Raw genomic sequence first — 21,494 nt, forward strand, 5'->3', positions numbered from 1 at the left:
ACTTTGCCACATTTATGTCCTGAAAAAGTTGCAAGTTTTGATGCCTTGGCTATTTGCACAAAAATGTAAACTTTTTTTGATTTAAAATTTGTCCTTGCCCTCTTGATCTGTGGATGGGAAAGTTGGTGAATTAGCAGTGTTGGCAGATAAGAGAAAAACTTGACTTTTAAAAAAGTTTAGCTCAAATGTAATGAACTGGAAAAAGTCAAGGAACATTTTAAGACAAAAGTGTTATTTTGAAGATGTACAACACTTGTCAAACATTTGTTACAGTGGAGCCATAATTATCAAAGAAAGCAGCAAAACTGTCTTTAATACCAACCTCTAAAAGAAAAAATTCTTCGCATGTCTAAATGTTGCCATATAGATCAAATCTTATAGATTTTAATGGGTTCACCCAATCACCTAATGTGTATGGAGGCTAACCAACAATCTCTCAAATTATTTGTTGGGGGATAACAGTTGTTGTTCGTCTAACAGCAATATGAGTACACCCTACTTAACAGTAAGCCCTCCTGCACACGATTGTGGTTTCCTCAGGTGATTTGGTTGAGGATTGTTGTGGGGGTCTCCTGGCTCCATGTAATGCTATGGGCTTTTTCTCACAGCTAAGGATTCCTCAGGCCCATGTCGGAGTCCAGTACCCCTCAGAGGAGGTCGTATTCTTGCCTGTATTTATGGCTTTGCCCTCCCATGAAAATCTGTGGGGTTGTGAAAAATTAGGATGATACACAGTGTGTCATCCTAGTACCGTCCATTTTTGCGGGTCGGTTGCCAGGCAACACAATTACACGACACTCCAAGGGGTTGGGACAAGCTATTAACATCATTTGCCAGCCATACGCTGTCTACAAATAACCTACGTTTCAGCCATATGATAGAGGCACAGGGGGTACACTGGCCACAAAAACTGCCAATAGAGCCATTTTTTGTGGCCATGTAAAAACAATTATCGTGTGCAGGAGACCTAATGGAGTAATACCACAATACCGTACATGTTCTTATTTCATTGCCTCTTCTGCTTTAACTCACCAGACTCGAAGCTCAGACCTGTCAGAATTGGGAGCAGCAGAATTGATAGGAGAGTAACCATGTCTCTCCTATTCTCATTTCTCAGCACTGGAGTCATCTCATAGTTTCTTCTATTATGCTTCCCACTTGGTTCCAAGACCAAGGAAAAGTAACTAAATGATCAGCAAATACAGCTGCACTGAGCTATGTTTGGTCAGTCTGTCGCTATCAGTAAAATACAGTAAATACCAGTCATCATGGCAAACCCCGATATGCAAAACCTGTGATCATTACTCTTAAGTTAATAATAATCATTAACCTTAAGTTGTAAATGTAGTCTTCCTTAATATGATATCTGTGTTATAAAAAATTATACATGTTAGTTATGCAATTAAAATTGACTAATGAGTATTTACATATTTCAAGATCAATCAAATTTGTGCCATTTCGATTTGTGTCATTTTGCCCGACTGTCTGCCCCGGATTAGTTCAGGTAGCTGACAAGGGGTGCAATGGGGGTACATCAGACCCCCTTTCTCGTGATCCTATCCCGTTTGCTAGGGCCTTGTTTTGTGGGAAAACCTCTTTAACCATTTACATTTCAATTTTTTCAGTTTTTTGCCGCTTTTCCTCCTATCACTATGTTAGCTCCTGAATGTAAGGTTCAGCAGTATGAATGGACACTAGCTGAGCAGACACTTCCCGATTCCTCTGTGCTATGCTCGTACACCTCCTCCCATCCTCTAGTCTCCTGTTGTTGTGTTCTCACAATGTGCTTAGATTATCATGGTGCAGGGTTTAGATACACTTTAAGTGTCTGAACATTCTACTAATATCTGACACAAAGAACAATGAGACAGATCAGAGTAATGAGTTCGATAAAAGATCCCAAATAAACTCAGCTCTACTATCTCACCTAACCAACAAAACACACAGTCAGCACTGCTCTCGACTCTGCTGCCTTCTGCCTACTGCCCCTCCCCTGTATGTTCATGCATGTTCATCTGAGAGTAATCTGTATATATCCTGAGTATATTTAAGAATTTTCTCTGTGGGAATACCCCTTTAAAAGACTAATGCACTTTATGTTTGTTGTATACAAGTTTTCTAAATATGGCCCACAATAGAGATGCATGAAAAAAATCACTGTATCAAAGTAAAATAACCGCCTCACTTAAGAAATACATCTGCTAAGATTATTCATAAGCCCACACATGTATAAAGGGAATACTGGGCCACGATAGTTTGGCCTCATTTTTGACAATGTATTTTAGTTCTTCTATATAGATGATAATTGCATATATGTATAACTTTATAACCAGTTTGCACCAGTCCTTCCATGCTTTGCATTCAACTGCAATCATTATGTCAAGTAACCTTCATAAATGCATCTGTCATAGCACAGAGGTCCCTGCAGTTCTTGCTTGTCAATCCACATTAGACGTTGCCTCTTAGTCCTTGAGGATAAAGGATGTGGTGCATTTGCTGTGAGCCATCTTCTCAATGGCATGTACACCAAGGGAATCACAGATCTCGCAGCTTAATGAAGTGAATAAGCACATGAGCCTGGAGGCTGTGCCACTGGCACTATGACAGCTTTTCATGATACATGAGAGCTAGAGGACATGCCCCTTATTGTAATCTTCATATGGGAACCATATCTGGTCCTAGTCCGTTACATAGGATCACTTCTGAATCAACTTGCTTAAAGTGTAAATGTAAACTTACACTTTAAGCAAATAAAAATAGTTTTAGCACAGCTGGAGAGAGACTTTGACAACAATTTCAATGATACATACATCATGCTGCTGGCTTCTTCCTATCCTGAGATATGTCTGTTTTATTTAACATCATTTCTTAAATCAGATTCTGCAATTCCTGAAATGGGTGGGCACTTCCTGGTTGTGACATCAGTTCAGGGCATTGAAGCCAGAATAGGGAAACCATGGAATGTGAACGGGGGTCTAAGCCTCCTGATGTGTCCGTTCTGGTGAGGGTAGGGGGGGGGGGGGCGTTTCCATCATACATCATTGCACAGGGAATCAGCAGGAGGGGGGGGGGGGTAGGGAGAATGGACGAATACATATTCCTGATAGAAATCTGCTGTCATCTGCCAAGATGATAAACATAAAGCAAGGGTGGACATTTCAGCAAGACGATGATCCCAAACACACAGTGAAAGTTTCTGAGAAATGCAATTTAACTAAATGGCCCATCTAATAGAAAATCTATGGAAGGAAGTTATGAGTTTCTGGACTGAGCCAATGGAACCTCCATGATTTGAGGAGGAATGTTTGTGGAAGAATGGATCAAAATCACACCTTAGCAATACATGTGAGTAGTTTCTTGACAAAGAAGGCGTTCATGGATAGTATTAAATACACTTCAGTAATATGTTTAGTACTTTTCCAATCTCATTACTACACATAACTTATAAACTTAAAAATCTATGGTGTAGATTGGATGGTGAGAATTAGAGTTTTCATCCAACCTCCACCGTTGGCACCCAAAACACCTGGAAATGTAACTCTAACTGGTATCAGAAAAAGTTGGGCGTATATCCATCCACTTCAAATTGTTGTCTAGTATACTGTGGGTACGGAAAGTATTCAGACCCCTTTAAATTTTTCACTCTTTCATTGCAGCCAATTGGCAAGTTTAAAAAAGTTTTTTTTTTTGCTTATTAATGTGCACTCTACACCCCATCTTGACAGAAAAACCAAAAATGTAGATATTTTTGATAATTTGTTAAATAAGATAAATTGTAATATCACATGATTATTAGTATTCAGACCAATTACTCAGTATGGAGTAGAAGCACCTTTTGAGCTAGAACAGCCATGAGTCTTCTTGGGAATGATGCAAAAAGTTTTTCACACCTGCATTTGGGGATCCTCTGCCTCTTCCTTGCAGAGCCTATCCAGTTCCCTCAGGTTGGATGGTGAATGTTGGTGGAATTAAAATTGGGTATAAGGCAGCGCTCTGGCTGAGCCAGTCAAGAACGATCACAGAGTTGTTTTAACAGTTTGCTTAGGGTCATTGTTTTGTTGGAAGGTGAACCTTTGGCCCAATCTTATCCAGAGATCTCTTTGTACTTGGCTGCATTAATCTTTTCTTCAATTGCAACCAGTAGTCAACAAGTCACAAACCACAGTGATCTTGGGGTTCTTTTTTGCCTCTCTCACCAAGCCTCTTCTCCTACAATTGCCTAGTTTGGCTGGTTGGTCATGTTGAGGAAGAGTTGTGGTCAGGGCCGATTCTAGCATATTTGCTGCCTGAGGCGAATATTAAAATGCTGCCCCCCCCCGCTCCCTGTTAAGTAAATGCTGAAAACTTTACTAACAATTAACAACCCTACAGACAGCTCCCTGACACTGTGTGACTGACTACAGGATCTGAGAGGCATTAGTGGCATCTAGTACCTTATAGATGACAATCTCTTCCATCAGGAGGACTTTATTCCGGGTTCTCCAATCCATGACGTATCACTGCTGAATTCACGGGCAGATATCTTCAGCTCCGTGCAGCATCTCCACCCGGCGTCCCTAAAAATACCACAGTCACTTACAGTATAAAGTCTCCTGGAAAACAACACTGCGCTCCTAAATAATATATACCCCTCACAACACAACTGACCGCACGCTACCCCACATATAACACATCCCTTCATTATATAGGGATAAAATCTATATACATATAATATACTGTATCCCATATACATCCCCTGCAGTTAAGTAATATACTGTACCCGATATACAGCCCCCCCAGCTTAGTAATATACTGTATCCCATATACAGCCCCACAGCTTAGTAATATACTGTATCCCATATACATCCCCCCAGCTTAGTAATATACTGTATCCCATATACATCCCCCCAGCTTAGTGATATACTGTATCCCATATACAGCCCCCCAGCTTAGTAATATACTGTATCCCATATACAGCCTCCCAGCTTAGTAATATACTGTATCCCATATACATCCCCCCAGCTTAGTAATATACTGTATCCCATATACATCCCCCCAGCTTAGTGATATAGTGATATATAATATATACAGCACCCCCCAGTATAAAAAGATTCTGGCCCCATATAATATATACTGAATTCCCCCCAGTATAAAATAATTATAGCCCCAAATAATATATATATAGCATCCCCCCCCAGTATAAAATAATTATAGCCCCAAATAATATATATATAGCATCCCCCCCAGTATAAAATAATTATAGCCCCAAATAATATATATAGCATCCCCCGCAGTATAAAATAATTATAGCCCCAAATAATATCTATAGCATCCCCCCCAGTATAAAATAATTATAGCCCCAAATAATATCTATAGCATCCCCCCCAGTATAAAATAATTATAGCCCCAAATAATATCTATAGCATCCCCCCCCAGTATAAAATAATTATAGCTCCAAATCCCCAAATAAAATATACAGAACCCCCCCGCCCCTAGTATAAAATAATTCTGGCCCCATATAATATCTATAGCATCCCCCTAGTATTAAACAATTATAGCCCCAAATAATATATATATAGCATTCCCCCCAGTATAAAATAATTACGGTATAGCCCCAAATAATATAAATATATATTGCATCCCCCCCAGTAATAAAGAAATAATTATAGCCCCAAATAAAATAGCATTCCATGATTCCCCCCCCCAGTTTAAAATAATTCTGGCCCCATATGATATATATAGCCCCCCCCGCAGTATTAATTATTAGCCACAATTAATTAAATACATGAAAAATAATAAAAATCATACTCACCTGCAGGCAGCTGCTCCCTCGCCGCGGCTCCGTTGTTCACGCGGCTCTCCTGTGAGACGCGGCTCCGCACAGTGACACAGGCGCCGCGCCATGACGTCATGGCGCCTGTGTCACTGCTTAGAACGGAGCGACGCAGCTGCCGGAAAGGCGCTGCGTCGCTCCGCATATAAATCGCGCCTGTGTCTTAAAGAGACAGGCGCGATTTATTTAGCTGGTGGGCGATTCGGGCGTTAATGGACGCCCGAATCGCCCACTTTAGAGCGGCGAATTTCGCCGCCCTTTACAGGGACCCGCATTCTGCCGCCTGAAGCGAGATTTTCATCTCGCCTCATGGCAGATGCGGCCCTGGTTGTGGTTATCCCCTTTAAGGATTATGGAGGCCAGTGGGCTCTTAGGAACATTGAGTGCTGCAGACGTTGTTTTGTAACCTTAGCCAAATCTGTGCATTGCTCCTTGGGCAGTTCCTTAGACCTCATTAATCTCATGTGCTCTGACTTGCACTGTGAGCTGTAAGGTCGTATATAGACAGGTGTGTTCCCTTGCTAATCAGTTTAATTAAACATAGCTAGACTACAAGGACAGCATGCAAGTTAAATATGAAAGGTGCAGTCACACGTTGCAGTTAAAAATGCATCACAATCAGTTTTCAGATGGTTTTAGGTGTAGGTTTTGTTAATTTTATAGTTGAAAGACATTTGTGGAACAGGTATCCCCTTCAAATTCACACGTTCAATTCATGTATTTCACCTGTTAAAATTACAAAAATTACTAAAACCACCTCAAAACTGATTGCGATGCAGTTGTAACTGCCACGTGTAACCACACCCTCAGTGTCACAGCAAAGGGTCTGAATACTTATGACTGTGTGGTATTTCATTTTTCCTTATTTAATAACAGGGTAAAAATATCTAAATCTTTTTTTGGTTAAGTTGGGTTGCAGAGTGTACATTAATGAGCTCTTACCAATTAGCTGCAATGAAACACAGAGTGAAGAATTTAAAGCGGTCTGAACACTTTCCATACCAACTGTAGCTACCGAGGTCTTCCATTTTAAAGGCAATACACATGCATGCATCAATAAAATGTACACTTAGTCCTAAATGGTGAAGTAAGTTCTTAACAAAGTTAGGAGTCCAGACAGGAAGTGTGCAGAAAAGATACACAAGTGTATGAATGTAATTATTGCCAGTTTGTGAAAGAGGAGAAGTGTCCATATATGCTGTCTCAAGGTCTCTTAATTATTTCATGTTATTCCAGTAAATAATATATTCTCCAGACTGGGATTTAAACTCACAACCTCCACTAGACTATAGGTCTACTGGTTGTCAATGGAAGGGTTTTTCCTGACTAGAGCTTCCATAGTCTGTAACACAAGCTCAATGCACTGGATGCATCACACTCAAAATCCCACATGTTGATAGTAAAATTTAAGTTGTTAATAAAGTGAAAAAGAGCTGACTCACCATGCAAGTGTCCAGGTCCTCCAAACGTTCCATCTCAGAGAGTTCTTCAACAGTGGGTCCAGAACGCTTGGTTGGCTTCTCCTCTACTGTTTCAATCTCCATAGATTCTTGATGAGGAAGCGGCTTTCCCCTCTTGCTGAGATGTTCAGCCTGAAAGAAAATTTAAACTGTTAAACTGTTCATATTTCATATTTTATTGACTAAACAAATTCATATTCTGGCATATGGCCAGAATATAAGTCAGCAACAGATGTCATTCAAAGGAATTAATTAAAAGGACATCTACCACCAGTATCAATGATTGTAAACCGAGTACACCGACATACTGATTCGTACCCCCACTGGCAGGATCCGCTCTCCTCTAAGCTTCCTATGCTTCTTTTTCAGAATAAAAGGCTTATAGGACTCCTAACCACTTTTGGAGCAGCATTATATCACATATCTGGGAATACATTTTACACATAAATGCACACTGTTACAATTGAACTATAGCCCATTATTACAGCAATTAATAACAGACCTCACAAAGTGGTGCAGAACTTTCTGCCTACTATCAAAATGGTAGCTCTCACTTGTTTCCTTTATCTTTTACTAGAGATGAGCGAGCACTAAAATGCTCGGGTGCTCGTTATTCGGTACAAACTTTTCCCGACGCCCGAGTGCTTGTACCGAATAACGAACCCCATTAAAGTCAATGGGAGACCCGAGCATTTTTTCACTAACACAACACATTAAAAGAACAGTAAATAATAACACATTCCACATGTTTCCAGATGTTTTAATTGTAAGAATACATTTAAAAAACACTATTCTTCACTGTACAGGTGTTCGCGCGTGTCTCCCGCTAAGTTCGGAGATGTGCGCCGAACATCTGGATGTGAAGAATAGTGTTCTTTCATTGTGTTCTGCAATTTAATGGTCCTGTGTTCACTGTTTTTAATCTATTCTTCACTTTGCAGATGTTAGCGCAAGTCTTCCGATAATGTCGGAGATGTGCGCGCACATCAGCAATGTGAAGAATAGTGTTATTTGAATGTGTTCTGCACTTAAATGCTTGTGTTTTCACTGTTTGCACGGTTTTTATTCTATTCTTCACTTTGCAGATGTTCACGCATGTTTCCCGCTAAGTTCGGAGATACGCGCTAACATCAGCAATGTGAAGAATAGAATAAAAACTGTGAAAACACAAGCATTTAAGTGCAGAACACATTCAAATAACACTATTCTTTACATTGCTGATGTTCGGCGCACATCTCCGAACTTAGAGGGAGACACGCGCGAACACCTGTAAAATAAAGAAGTGTTTTTTTTTAATGTATTCTTACAATTAAAACATCTGGAAACATGTGTTATGTGTTGAAGAAAACACTGTTCTTCACTGTCTTTTATTAATTTAATGCTCGAACTCGAGCCAGCTAGATACTCGTCCGAGTAACGAGCCGGTCCGAGTATGCCAATACTCGACTGAGCAGTATACTCTGACGAGTATACTCGCTCATCTCTGGTCATTACCTTTCCCAAATTTATATGTAATAACAAACCCCCTTGCAAAGCGTTGGCCACCATGTTCTACCACAAGGTTATCACTCCCCAACTTCACATTATATTACAAGGCTGCAGAGATAGCTCAGTTGTTAAAAGCGTCATTCTCCTTTTCAATCCACTCACTGAAACTCTGGCATTAACTTAGGTTTCATTTTAATCAACAATTTAGCCCTTCCACATTGTTATCCCCGTTTGAGAATTCTTCCTTCCCACCAGGCCAGGATCTGGGTGCTTTCAGATGGAGATTAGAAAAGGGCCTATTCCACCTACGTCACTTGATGAAATCTTTGCAGAAATCATTACTAAATACAAAGTTCTAAATACAAAGGTGCTTCTGAATACTTCTGCCTTAATCAATTACATTAGGTACAAAGCACATTTCTAGGCTATGCTCCATACTTAATGCTCCAACCCCCCACTGACATCAAATTACAGTTCATGGACCAGCGTGAAACTGACCTTAGCTGCCAACTTTCTTTGATACGCTGGAGGCACTGCTGTACTACCCTAGCCAACAGGTGGCCCTAGAAGAAACTTCCCTTAGATTGTGACATAGGGTATACTATGCTCCAGCTCGTTTGGCTAGCCTTTAGCCACACACTGGGTAATATGGCTCATATATGGTGGCAATGCCAGGTGGTCACCAGCCCTATGGAATAATGTAAGCACCCTCATTTACTCTCTGCTTGGCCTTTCATTGACCCCAGAAGTGCTCCTGGTAGAGGACAAACCAACAAGACTGCAGAATAAAGAACACCGCTTGATCTAGTTTATCGCTTTAGCCACCAAGATCCATGTAGCAGCCAAATGGAAAGCACCCGACCTGTCCTTAATGCAATCAAAAACAGGATTAATCTCTATATGTTTTTTGAACATAATGAGGCAATCAGATCAGACACCTACCCGATATTTGGAGTATATGGGCACCTTGGAGTAGTAGCCAGGGTTCGTCAATGTTCGACAGAGCATTAACATTGTCCCCGTGAGTTCTACCCGACTCTCATCATGGTGACCGCTCCTGGTGATACCGGAAGTCTATGTTCCTCGGTGTTATTTCTCCGATAATACAGTGATTTTATGCGTCCACCTACCCTCCCCCTATGTCCCTTCCCCTACCCTTTTTACCATACATTTTACTGTTTTAACTACTTTGCATCACTGGAGGTATATTGTCTGCTTAGTGTTCTTATCTATCCTCCAGTGTGGGGCTTCTTCTTGCCAGATCCTATTGTAAGGCAATAGTTACATTTAGAGCAATAAAACACTTGTTGAAAATAAAGATTATGCTAAGGAGCCAGAATGGATCTTGGGGTGTTACCAGAGTCCCTCTGTGCTGTAGCTTAACAGGCTCTTACAAAGTCTCCCATTCCCCTACTTCCTCGGAACTTCCCCTGCCTGTGGCATGGAGTGGCTCTGGTAATACTGACTCATTAGCATAATTTTAAAAGTTGATTTTAGAAGGAAGGAGGCCATGGAAAACAAATAAGAAGATTACCACAGCCAGGATCTACAAGTAAGTGTCCCTGGTTTATCATGCTTGGTTTTTTAGATTTCCTTTACATTACTTGTTTTCCTGTACAAATAAATACTTTTAACTATAGAAACCATCAAATTATAATATGCTTTTCTAGCCTAATCTAATATTGTATCTTTAGCAATTCTAAGTTAATATTTTACTACAGCATATAGGATTTGACAAATTACATGCATATTTGTTACAATGGTACCGTCATTTTATGAATTAGAATTGGTTCTACTAGATGGGAGGGGCAGGTTGAGCAGGACACGCCCCCTTGTGTGCCAGATAAAGTTGATTTATGGGGATATAAGAAAAACAATATTTAGCTAAAAGAAGGATGTCAGTTAGATTCCCATAGATCCCTATTCACTGTCACTTGCTGTAATTGTGAAAATGTGGTGACAGGTTCTCTTTAAATAATGCTATAAAGTTAATGAACCTCTTAATATACAGTAAATTAACAAAGAAAATGTTGGTGGTCACAGTAAAATGCTACATTGTAGATGCATTCAATACAACAGACTGTGAAGGCAGCTAAGACGAGAACAATTTTCTGAAATCATATATAACGTTGGAGACAGAAGCACCAAGACCTCAGCAGCTTCTCCCACTGGGGCCTCTGTCTGAAAGCATCACAGTCTGTAAATGACTTGTTCAAGGGAAACAAAGTAATATTCCTCCTATTTTAGCTCTATTGTCAATGCTTTAACTTGATAAAATCATCCACTAGACAATCTGCCAGCAAGGATTGGAGACATCTAAATGATTTACAAAACTGAATGTTTACCATATACTTTTTATTCTGCTCAAGTCTGGATGTGATAGCATAGTTATTCTGCGTAACACATGTAAAAATATTTTATACTGAGAAAATAGTGTATTGGATTTACATCATAGATGTGACTTGAAAACGATTGCCTACTACACTACATGAAACTGAAATAAGTAATCCTTGCCTCCAAGATGTTTGCTTGCCACCCTCTAGAGCAGTGATTTTCAACCTTTTTTGAGCCGCGGCACACTTTTTATACTTAGAAAATCCTGGGGCACACCACCAACCAAAATAGCACAAAATGACACTAAAACAGTCATAATGTACATATAGTTAATAATATAGATTCTAAATTTATTTTACTCACTCATTGTGAAACCTGGGCCTGTTTCAATAAACACAAAAGGGATATCATGTCAGGAATGGTGGAAAGACACACACAAAGCTCTTCCTCAACAGTTCTCAGTTTCTCCCTGTTTTTAGTATATGGTGCTGATTATTATGTGGCTCATATACTGCAAAATAGAGGGGTACAATGAGAAGTACTATGGCCATGAGGCCAGAGTACAAGTGCCAGCTCATATACTCAGCATATGAGCTGGTACTTGTAGTACTCCAGCCTCATGACTATAGTATTTCTCATTTTACATTTCTCATTGTTATATGCAGTATACTGCTGGAGTACTAAAAGTACCAGCTCATATGCTGAGTATTCTGACAACAGTTCATATACTCAGGCAAAAGCTCATATAGTCAGCATTATTGGTGGGCATTACCTTGGCGGTGGGCAAATGCGGGAGTCTCTCTGCTCTCAGGATGATGCGCCGGCCTCGGTGACGACATTTTGTCGCACGAGGTTCAAAGCTTGCGAATGTGTTATTGTACATGTCTCCTACATTGTAAGAAGCCGAGACTGTGCATCACTGCACATTGCCGGGAAACAAAACACAGGGAGCACCATAGTTGGGGGAAATTTCCCCGCGGCACACCCGACCATGTGTCGCGGCACACTAGTGTGCCACGGCACACAGGTTGAAAATCACTGCTCTAGAGTGTACCTTTGTCTCTTGTTGGGTGTCCTGCCATAGCAATGTCATTGCAGAATTAAATAGCCTATTTACAATATCATGTGGAAGGTCCAGCAGATTAAAACCCACGGAGTTTATTACATTCAGTTTAAAATAGTGTCAGTATTACATCCAGCTTACGCGTTTCAAGTCCATCTGGCTCTTACTCATAGCTATGAATAAGAGGCAGATGGGTTTTAGACGCCTATGTTGGGTGTAATGCCAAAACTATTTTAAAGATTAAGAAAAAAATTTGGTATATTTATTTATAAGACCCAAACATAAGGCCTAACATCGCCAATAATTATATCACTATAATGGGACAGATATATGTAAAACAATAAGGGTACATATAGTGAAACAGTACAAGATATCCAGTTGTCATTAACCATTATCCACAACAATTGAGCCTTAAAATACGCAAAGCTAATTTTTGGTGATTTCCAGTGACGAGCCATCGCAATTTTAGCAGCCAAAAAGTATACATAATAAGCCTTTTAGTACGAGTATGTATATGTGTAGGGGCCTGGAAAGAGAAAATATGTAGTAAAGCTTGTTCTGGTACCTTGAGTAAGTTATGTGTTGTCATGGAAACTATAAATTTATGTATCCTAATCCAAAACCTCTTAACCATAGCACATTCTACCAAATATGCATAACCGAGCCTTCAGCAGCACAACCTCTAAAACAATTAGGGGAAGCGCAAGGATACGTTTTATAGAAAACGCCGGGGTACTAGATACCAGCATAACAGAGTCTTACATCGCGCTTCAACCAGACATTAACAGAAACCTTGGCAAAGTGAGTGAAAACTCTTGGCCATACTCGAAAGATTTACCTAGGTCTGATTCCCAGGCTGACATATAAAGGTCCACCAAGAGAAAGCCCTCTTCTTCATTCCCAGGGGTAAGGGTAGGATAGTCAAGTAATGAAGCTAATGGACAGTGAGGAGAAATCAAAGAATGAGACCTATGCATGCTATCCCATAGGGCCAACAAATGTGATCAAGCCGGAGCCAATATTGCCAGGCACTCTTTAGAGGGTTGCCACAAAATCAAGCAAAGAGGCAACGCTGGATAAGCCATTTGTTCAACACTCACCGTCATGAGGGCCAAAGGGCCTGCATGAAAGGAGACCAAAGCTATCTGTGCCACCGTGTAATATTTTAACATACATAGGACTTCTAAGCCCCCCCAGACTCCTAGGGGTTAGAAGAGTTTGCCTTGGACACATTGGGCTCTGCATCCCCAAATAAAAGGATTGAAAGGACTTCATCACTCGTTTAGGAACTTAAATTGGGAGAGTATGAAAGTAATACAATAATTTAGGGAAACAAGGTAATTTTGAGCGAAGCATTGCGTCCAAACCAAGCAATATATTATATGATGCCCATCTGGCCAGGTCCTGCTCCAGAGATCTCATTAAAGGGGGGAAATATACCTCATATATCTGATCAATCAATGGTGCAAGTTGAATGGCCAAATATGTCAATCTATCCTTACTGAAACTCAAAATTTAAAGCTAAAAGTTTCATAACTGAGTCAAAAAATACTAAGGACCTTAGACTTCACATGGTTGAGATTAAGTCCCCAAACCATCGAGAATAAATTTAGGGTTCCTTACAGATTAGGTAGAAATAGGCATAGTGACAGACATTAGAATGTCATCTGCGAATAGGAAACATTTATATTCCCTATTACAAACTTTAACCCAGTAAGATCTGTATTGTGACGAATTGCAAGAGCCAAAGGTTCGATGGCCAATAATACTAATAACAGGGACAAGGGTAACCCTTGTCTGGTGCCTCTCTGAATCATAATGTCTGAAGACTCAAAGCACCTAATCTGCAAAGAACACATTGGAGAAGCATATAGCCCTTCAGACTCGTGAAAAAAATTGCTCCCACAACAGGTCTGTACACGTAAAAATGAAAAAGTTATGGATTTTTGAAGGTGGAGAGCGAGAAATGAGCGAAAAAACCATGTGTCCTTGAGGGGTTAAAGTATTTTTAAAAGAATTTACACATTCACAATGGATAACATACCAAAATGTTCTACAAAACATGATACCCCATTTCTCCAGATTATGCCAATACCTCATATGTGGGGGTAAACTGCTTTATTGGCACACACCATGGCATTAAAGGGAAGCTGTGCAATTTAGAGCAGATGTTGTCACTTTTTAAAGGCTTACAGCAATACCTAATTTATATAGTTTTATTTATATTTGTCCATTTTTATCTTTTCTGAGGCATAACTTTAGTATTTTTTGTGAAGGGATTTGATGAAAATTCTTTTTTTCTTCAGCATTCACCAAGTGGTTCCAATACAGTATCTGATTAATTGTACAGATTGTTCTGAATGTGATGATAGGAAGTATGTGTGTCTGTGGGGGGGGGGGGGGGGGGTTGAGGTGTTCGCGCGATTTAGTGTTTCTTGTACTTTATGAGATGTGTATGGAAAATGATGGTGTTTAGGGGACTTTTATTTTTATTTAATTATTTATTTTTATTAAAAAAACCTTTGCTCTTGCAAAACTTATTTTTCAGGTTGGCTTGAACAAGTGATCCTCTGATCACAAGTTTAAAGGAAACCTACCACTGCCCGCATGAAATGAAAGCTCTCGGCACCTATCGTGCATGCGCAAACACTAAGTCCCGCACAGCCGGCCGGCGATAGGTGCCGAGAGGTTGGTGACGTCACGACTCTCGGCACCTGAAGGAGGACGGGTAATATGAAGGAGGCAGGAGTAATTAAACATCGGAAGCCATCGCCAGAACGAAGATGATGTAGGGTAGCACCGGAGGGCTCATTTACATATGTAAGAAAATCGTTTTTTTAACTGAACTAAAGTTCGCCGTTCCTAACTACACTATGTGCCGGCATCAGCATTAAGTAGCCTACAGGGTGGTCTGCTCGCATGATTTCATCATGTGGGCAGTGGTAGGTTTCCTTTAAGCTCTCATTGAGCCAACACACTCCAATAAAAATCGATTGCAGCGTATGTGTTACAGTCAGGTCCTGCCAGTGGAGGTGGGGGGTGGGGGGGATTCCGATCCTTACACCTAAGGGGATGTACCTGTCCATTCAGAACCAGGACATTACAGGAAGTGTAAAAATCAATGCAGGACGAGGTTAAAGGACCATCTAGACAAGTAGGTATCCTCACAGAAATTACAAAAAAAGACATATTTACAAGGTAAAGTGTATTTCAAACTATCCGAAACAAAATTAGAACCATTTCCAATTTTATTGGAAAACGTCTTTAATTGTACTATTATATATGGTGTTGGAAACATCACTATATTATTTATTGTAACTTTTAACATTTTTCACAAAAAGCAGAAATGATCAACTTTCTGCTGCGACATTAGCACTCTGCATGAGCTCAGACCATATCTTGATTATGACTTATCAATGTATGTCAGGGATGTCAGTATACAGCTATATATTGCCCTAACATCACTTGCATATGGAGAAGGCATTAGAGACAAGACTTACCAGTTTATGATGGCTGCTTGAAAGTGCATCTAAGATTTCATCAACAATTCGATCAGATAAGAAGGATGCTACAGTAAGTTTCACTTCACTGGAAAAAAACATTACATACAGGTAAATTGTATAGTGCAATTACAAACTAAATATAATGTTTACAGAAGCTATGCTATACAATTGAATGGTACTTTATGAATTATGTAATCACACTCAACCTATACAAACGATTCATTATTTTATTTTGTTATGCTCAGCAATGCATAGGAAGGATAAATTTTACCCTGGTCAATACGTTCCGTAATTCATTTAACATAGCAATGCATTAAAGCCTTTTCTGACAACATCTAGTCATTTATAATCCATAATTTATGGTACTTTAATATTAGAGTATATGAGAATACATTTAACATTTATAGGGTTTCTTTGAATCATGACCAAGTCAATGTGTAAGCACAATAAACAGAAATGAGTTAAAGGGATTCACTTCCTGGATGACTGATCTAAAGATAAAGGTTTGGTGGATTAAGGAGACATATTTCTGACACCTTTACAGACAGTATAAATTAAATCACTGATCATAAAAGAAAACAAACTACATTTACATCTGGAGTGCATTTAGTAAAACAAGGTCATGATAGCCACGATACAGTAATGGGGTTTAGGTTTAGCTTTTAACGGTTGGACCTTTAATCAGCAGCAAAGGATCCTAAGCTTTGTGCTATCATCTGAGGCACCCCTGGAAGAGATGAATAAAAAGGCTCACATCTTATCTTATTATTTTTGATGTGACACTTTAGAAAGCATGAAATATTCATGACCATAGTTTACCCACTCGTTGAAAAAAAGACCACCTAATCCTTTGAAAAATTCTGCCTTTTAAAATACCCACTGGCATTTGCATTTAATGTGAATATTGGGGAAATACAGTTCAACAGCTCTAAGACCTTTACTCAACATCTTCAGTGACTGATTTGCAGCAGTGGGCAGTAGTACAGGTGCTCTGGCATCATGAACAAAAAATTAAAATTCTTAAGTAATAAGAAGTGGGGGGAGTGAAAATGTAATAATAATGCCGATTAAGATATCCTAATGTTTTTAATGAAATGATTGTAGAATGAAATTTTTGTATTATGAACTTAGAAAAAAATGAATAAAGATTTGCTTAAAAAAAAAGAAATTCTTAAGTTTAAAAGGGCATCAATGTGTGATGCTGAAAACCCCCCACTGATTCACAGATCATCAGATCAAGAAACTGCCCTCTTTCACAATGTTGCTACTCTTATTTGGTATAAATGGTGCTAAGCAGCAGAACATGACAATGACCTGACCATACTGGTGTCACTTTAGTTAGCTTCTTTCACAAAAACTGAGGCTGAAAAAAGATTAATAGGAATATCCAGAATGGCCAGAAAAAAAAAAGTCTCTCTGGTGGGTATTGAAGTAAGGAGGCTAGGCATTCACGCGAGTACCACTCATTTTGTTAGCGCGACAAGGCCATTGATCATACAACAGAAGGTCTTATCTTGCCACTATTTTGACTATTGGAATGAATCTATGCTCACAGACAATATGTTTCGTACATAGGAAGCACTTTCTTTTTTGACCACACAATGTATGGACTTATTTTGGACAGGGTAAGATTATAATTGGCTAGTCTGTGAAGAACCTAAACAAACAATAGGGGAAAGATACTATGTCCTCCCAATAAGCCCATTTCCACTAGTTTTGGTGGTGTGAACGCCCTGACCCACCATATTTATATACCATAATATATAATCAAAGTCTCCCTAAACTGGCAGAGATTTGTGTTAAAAAACAGAAGTCTTTCCCCCAATGTGTATTATATCAAACTATAAAAGGTTGGATTTGCATTTTATTAGAAAATTATCCTGCAATTATGTTACTTCAGTGTAATAAAGTAAGAAAAGAGACTAAACTACATAGATAAAATGTAAACACCGATCTTAAAGCAATAAACTATTTCTGTAGAGCTTAAGTCACAAGTTATTTCACTTTAGTAGAGCATATGTGTAAGGACCGTGGTCATTCCATGAATCAGGGACTGTGCAGTGGCATGTTTCACAGACTATCCACAGTGTTGGGGACTGGGAGTATGTGCATCATCTTGAAATATGAAGCAAGGAGTCCCTTCTACCCTATTAAATAGCAGTGCTGTATTGTTTCAAGATTATAGTATGGCGTAGCTGTTTAGCATGGAAGCAAATACTCTACGATGCCACAGAGTCTCTTCGCCGACACTGTGGTCAGTCTGTGAAAGAGGGCAGTCCACAACCTGTGATTCACGGATCTACCATAGGAGTCTGAAACTGTCTTAACTTCAGTCTAGGTATTCTTTATTAATCACCTTCAAACTATGGTCTTTTGTGTAATAATGTCTGAGTATCTTAATGTTAAAGAACATATTTACTCTTTTAACCTCTTTTAAGTCAATATTCATAACTTACCTTATTTTGTTAAGAATATCAATTCCAGATTGCTCCAGTAAGACATTTTTTACAAAGTTACGAGGAATTGAGATTTTCTCAGTGCTGGCCTGAATGAGATCCTGGCGAATATGAGCTTTCTTCATTACATTTGGACATAGGTCCTCTGCAGCATCAACCATTGATTCAAGAAGTTGCTATGAATGAACAAAGAACAGGGGTTGAATCAAAGATGGAATCTGCTTTGAATATATTTGAGCTAATAGCTTAGTATACATTAATTCCACAACATTCTACATTTTTTTTCACTGGACTTGCGCTATAGAGACGCATGACTCAACAAAGCGTAGGAGAAAGTCATTCATTTTTAAGCAGAAAGTAGGGCTCTCTGGTGGAGGTTAGACAGTACATGGAACTAGGGAAAACAGGAGGGAGAATCCAAACAGGAATCAAAAAAGGTGAGGTAAGTACACCTTACGTAAATTAACCCATCTTGAGCTTGTCAAGTTCTTAGTGGCAATAACACCCTGCCACCCAACACCAGTTAATAATGTATGTCTCTTTGTACATCTATCTGCTAGTGGGTCTACTTACTATACAATACAACTTTACTAATCCTGAAGGAAATGTATTAAATATATAATTAGTTATATAGCTATTTATATAATAAAATAAATACATACCGTAAATAAACAGTAGCACCTAGCTTAATCCATACTGGGCTGATTTATCAAGTTGTCTTAAAGTCAGAATATTATTAGTTGCCCATGGCAACCGATTACAGCTCAGCTTTCATTTCCCCAGTGCTCATGAATATTTTAAATGTGGAGCAGTAATTGGTTGCCATGGGCAACTAAGAATATTCTGACTTTTACACAGCTTGATAAATATGCCTCACTGTGTCTAAAATAGTATGCACATGAACAGGAAGAGTGAAAATCCATATATCTATTGCCACTAGAATAAAATAAATATCAAAAACAAATATGTGCAAAGTATAACTGTATGAACCCACTCCAGAACAGCAGACACTATTACACTAAAAGAAATGAAAGCTGCATCTAGTTTACAGTCCACTCATGCCCTCTGCCAGCGACACCATGCTCCATACAGCTCCATAAATCCTGGAATTGCTTCTTGAAGCAGGAATGAGGGCCTGAGATTATTTTTCAAACCATCAAAATAATTGAAATCTCATTTTACTTTTGATATGAGAAAAAGGCTATTTGCATTGCTTGTAAGAGGAGGCTCTCGAAAGAATGCCCAGAAGAGCAGTAAAGGTCAATACTATGTGTCATGAATGCATAATTTTTCAAGTGACAGATGTGAATAGAAAGTGTTGAAATAAGACACAATTTATAGTCGCTTTGAAAGAGCATACCAGTTGCATAACACCTCAATGTGTCAAATCAAAAAGTCCATTTCAATTATTTTATAATTATTATTTTACTCCCTGGCCAGACACTGATTACACACATAAGTATTGCTATTAATTCCTAGGTTTGTGAGGTCCAACTGGCAACACTGATGAACCTTCAGATTCTGAAGACAGTTGACTATTTTAAGTATACATAACCTTTCAAAATACTGAGCACGAATAGAACAGTATCATAATTCCATTTCTGGTCATTATATGATCTGAACTCTGCATTTTAGAAGTTTCCCCTTTGCAGGCTCTCTCTAGTTCCCAGTTTCTTCTAAATATTAAGTGAATTATAAAATCCTACTCTAGTGCTTTTTACACATATTCTTATGGAGGGTTCAGACACCTGCTGGCGGTGCCATGCTGCTTGTGGATTCAAGCTACAGTATGTACAGTATGGTGGGAATGCCCACGGATGTTGGAAACAGATGGGGCAAGAAAATCAGTCTGTGTAAAGAGTGCCAAAGCGAGTTTAGTTTGGGTTGTTTGTTAATTTTCATACCCAGCTGGGGCCAATAGTAATGATCCTTGAAACCCCTTTAATTCGCATTGCATGGCATCATGCATACCAGGGGCTCTATTGTCACAGCAAAGTGGAGTGCAGAAGGGGCAACCCTGCCTGGCTCCTCTACACAACAAAAAGCTATTGGAGAGTGTCAATTGAAAGGACTGATTTACTGTTGATTTCTACAGTACTGTAGAGGTGTGCAGCGTATGAAACAGTATAATGCTTCACTACAAGTGCAAGGGACTACAAGAACGCTAATTCTACAGGATCTACTGGGTTTTAGGATTTAAAGAATTTAAACTTCACATCACAGCTGAGCGAATTTTCTTATGGGACGAGTGGTAAAATGTGGTCATATTGTCATTCAATTTGGTGCACTCAATATCCTACTAGAACAGATATTCTGGTCAATTCTACTGTATTTACTGGAATGGAGCAAAGAAGTCAATCACCATTCATCTTTGAGATGAGCGTAGGTAACAGACATATTCCGAGGATATGTCATCAATACTTAGAATGTATGGAGCTGAAAAGCAACAACAAAAATTGTCCTGGTCCTGAAATTCCCATTCTCATCTTAAATACAAGGACTTAAGGTTTCCATATACAGATTTTTCTGTCCAAAGCTATGCAATTTTCCTGTCTAAAATGTGTCTCATTATTTCATGTATGTGGCACAAATTATGCTACAAGTCTGGCACATTTTACTTAGAAAATCTCCCCTATCTTTATTTGTGGGTCAGTATGATCACGGAGATACTAAATGCATAGTTACTTATGATGGGATCACCTTGTAGTAAGCTGGATCATGTGGGTGAGCTCACTAAAAAAGACAGCCCTGCTGATTCTTTAGTGGATTAAAGGGGCAGGGGTAAGCCTTTAGGAGAACCATCAACTCTCAGCCGAGCTACATCTCTTGGGCTGGCCGGCAGGCTACATCCTTCGGGTTGGCCGGCAGGCTACATCCTTCGGGCTGGCCGGAAGGTTACATCTTTTGGGCTGGCCTGCAGGCTACATCTTTTGGGCTGGCCTGCAGGCTATATCCTTTGGTCTGGCTGACAGGCTATATCCTTTGGACTGACTGGCAGGCTATATCCCTGGGCTCGCAGGTTATATACTAGGGGCTGGCAGGCTATATATTGGGACATGGGCTGGCAGGCTATATACTGGAGGAGGCTGTGACCAATGCATTTCCTACTCTAGGCTTATATTCGAGTCTATAGGTTTTACCAGTTTTTCGTGGTAAAATGAGGTACCTCGGCTTATACTCGAGTTTATATGGTACATTAATATTCCTTATAGTACAAGAAATCATCAAATATTTATTAAATGTACACACAATGAAACTCTCTTTCTCTTATTTGTTATACATTGTGTAAAATGTATCTGGAATCAGATAAACATAAAATCATGTCTATTGAATAAAATCGCTAGAAATGAAAGTAAAGGACAAGATCACTTTCATGTG

The 21,494-nt window shown here is 39.3% G+C and overlaps 1 protein-coding gene across 2 annotated transcripts in view; it reads right to left on the reverse strand.

The window, feature by feature from the left end:
• CARMIL1 (capping protein regulator and myosin 1 linker 1) overlaps positions 1–21,494 on the reverse strand; it is a 186,504-nt gene that overhangs the window by 24,268 nt on the left and 140,742 nt on the right. For both annotated transcript variants that reach the window (XM_072152417.1, XM_072152416.1), the window contains exons 27-29: positions 18,117–18,292; positions 15,658–15,745; positions 7,255–7,404 (exon numbers count right to left, since the gene is read on the reverse strand). In XM_072152417.1, the coding sequence (XP_072008518.1) occupies positions 7,255–7,404; positions 15,658–15,745; positions 18,117–18,292 (414 nt within the window). The remainder of the gene's footprint in view (positions 1–7,254; positions 7,405–15,657; positions 15,746–18,116; positions 18,293–21,494) is intronic.

This window comes from Engystomops pustulosus, chromosome 5 (genome assembly GCF_040894005.1).
Source record: "Engystomops pustulosus chromosome 5, aEngPut4.maternal, whole genome shotgun sequence".
Taxonomy (NCBI): Eukaryota; Metazoa; Chordata; class Amphibia; order Anura; family Leptodactylidae; genus Engystomops; species Engystomops pustulosus.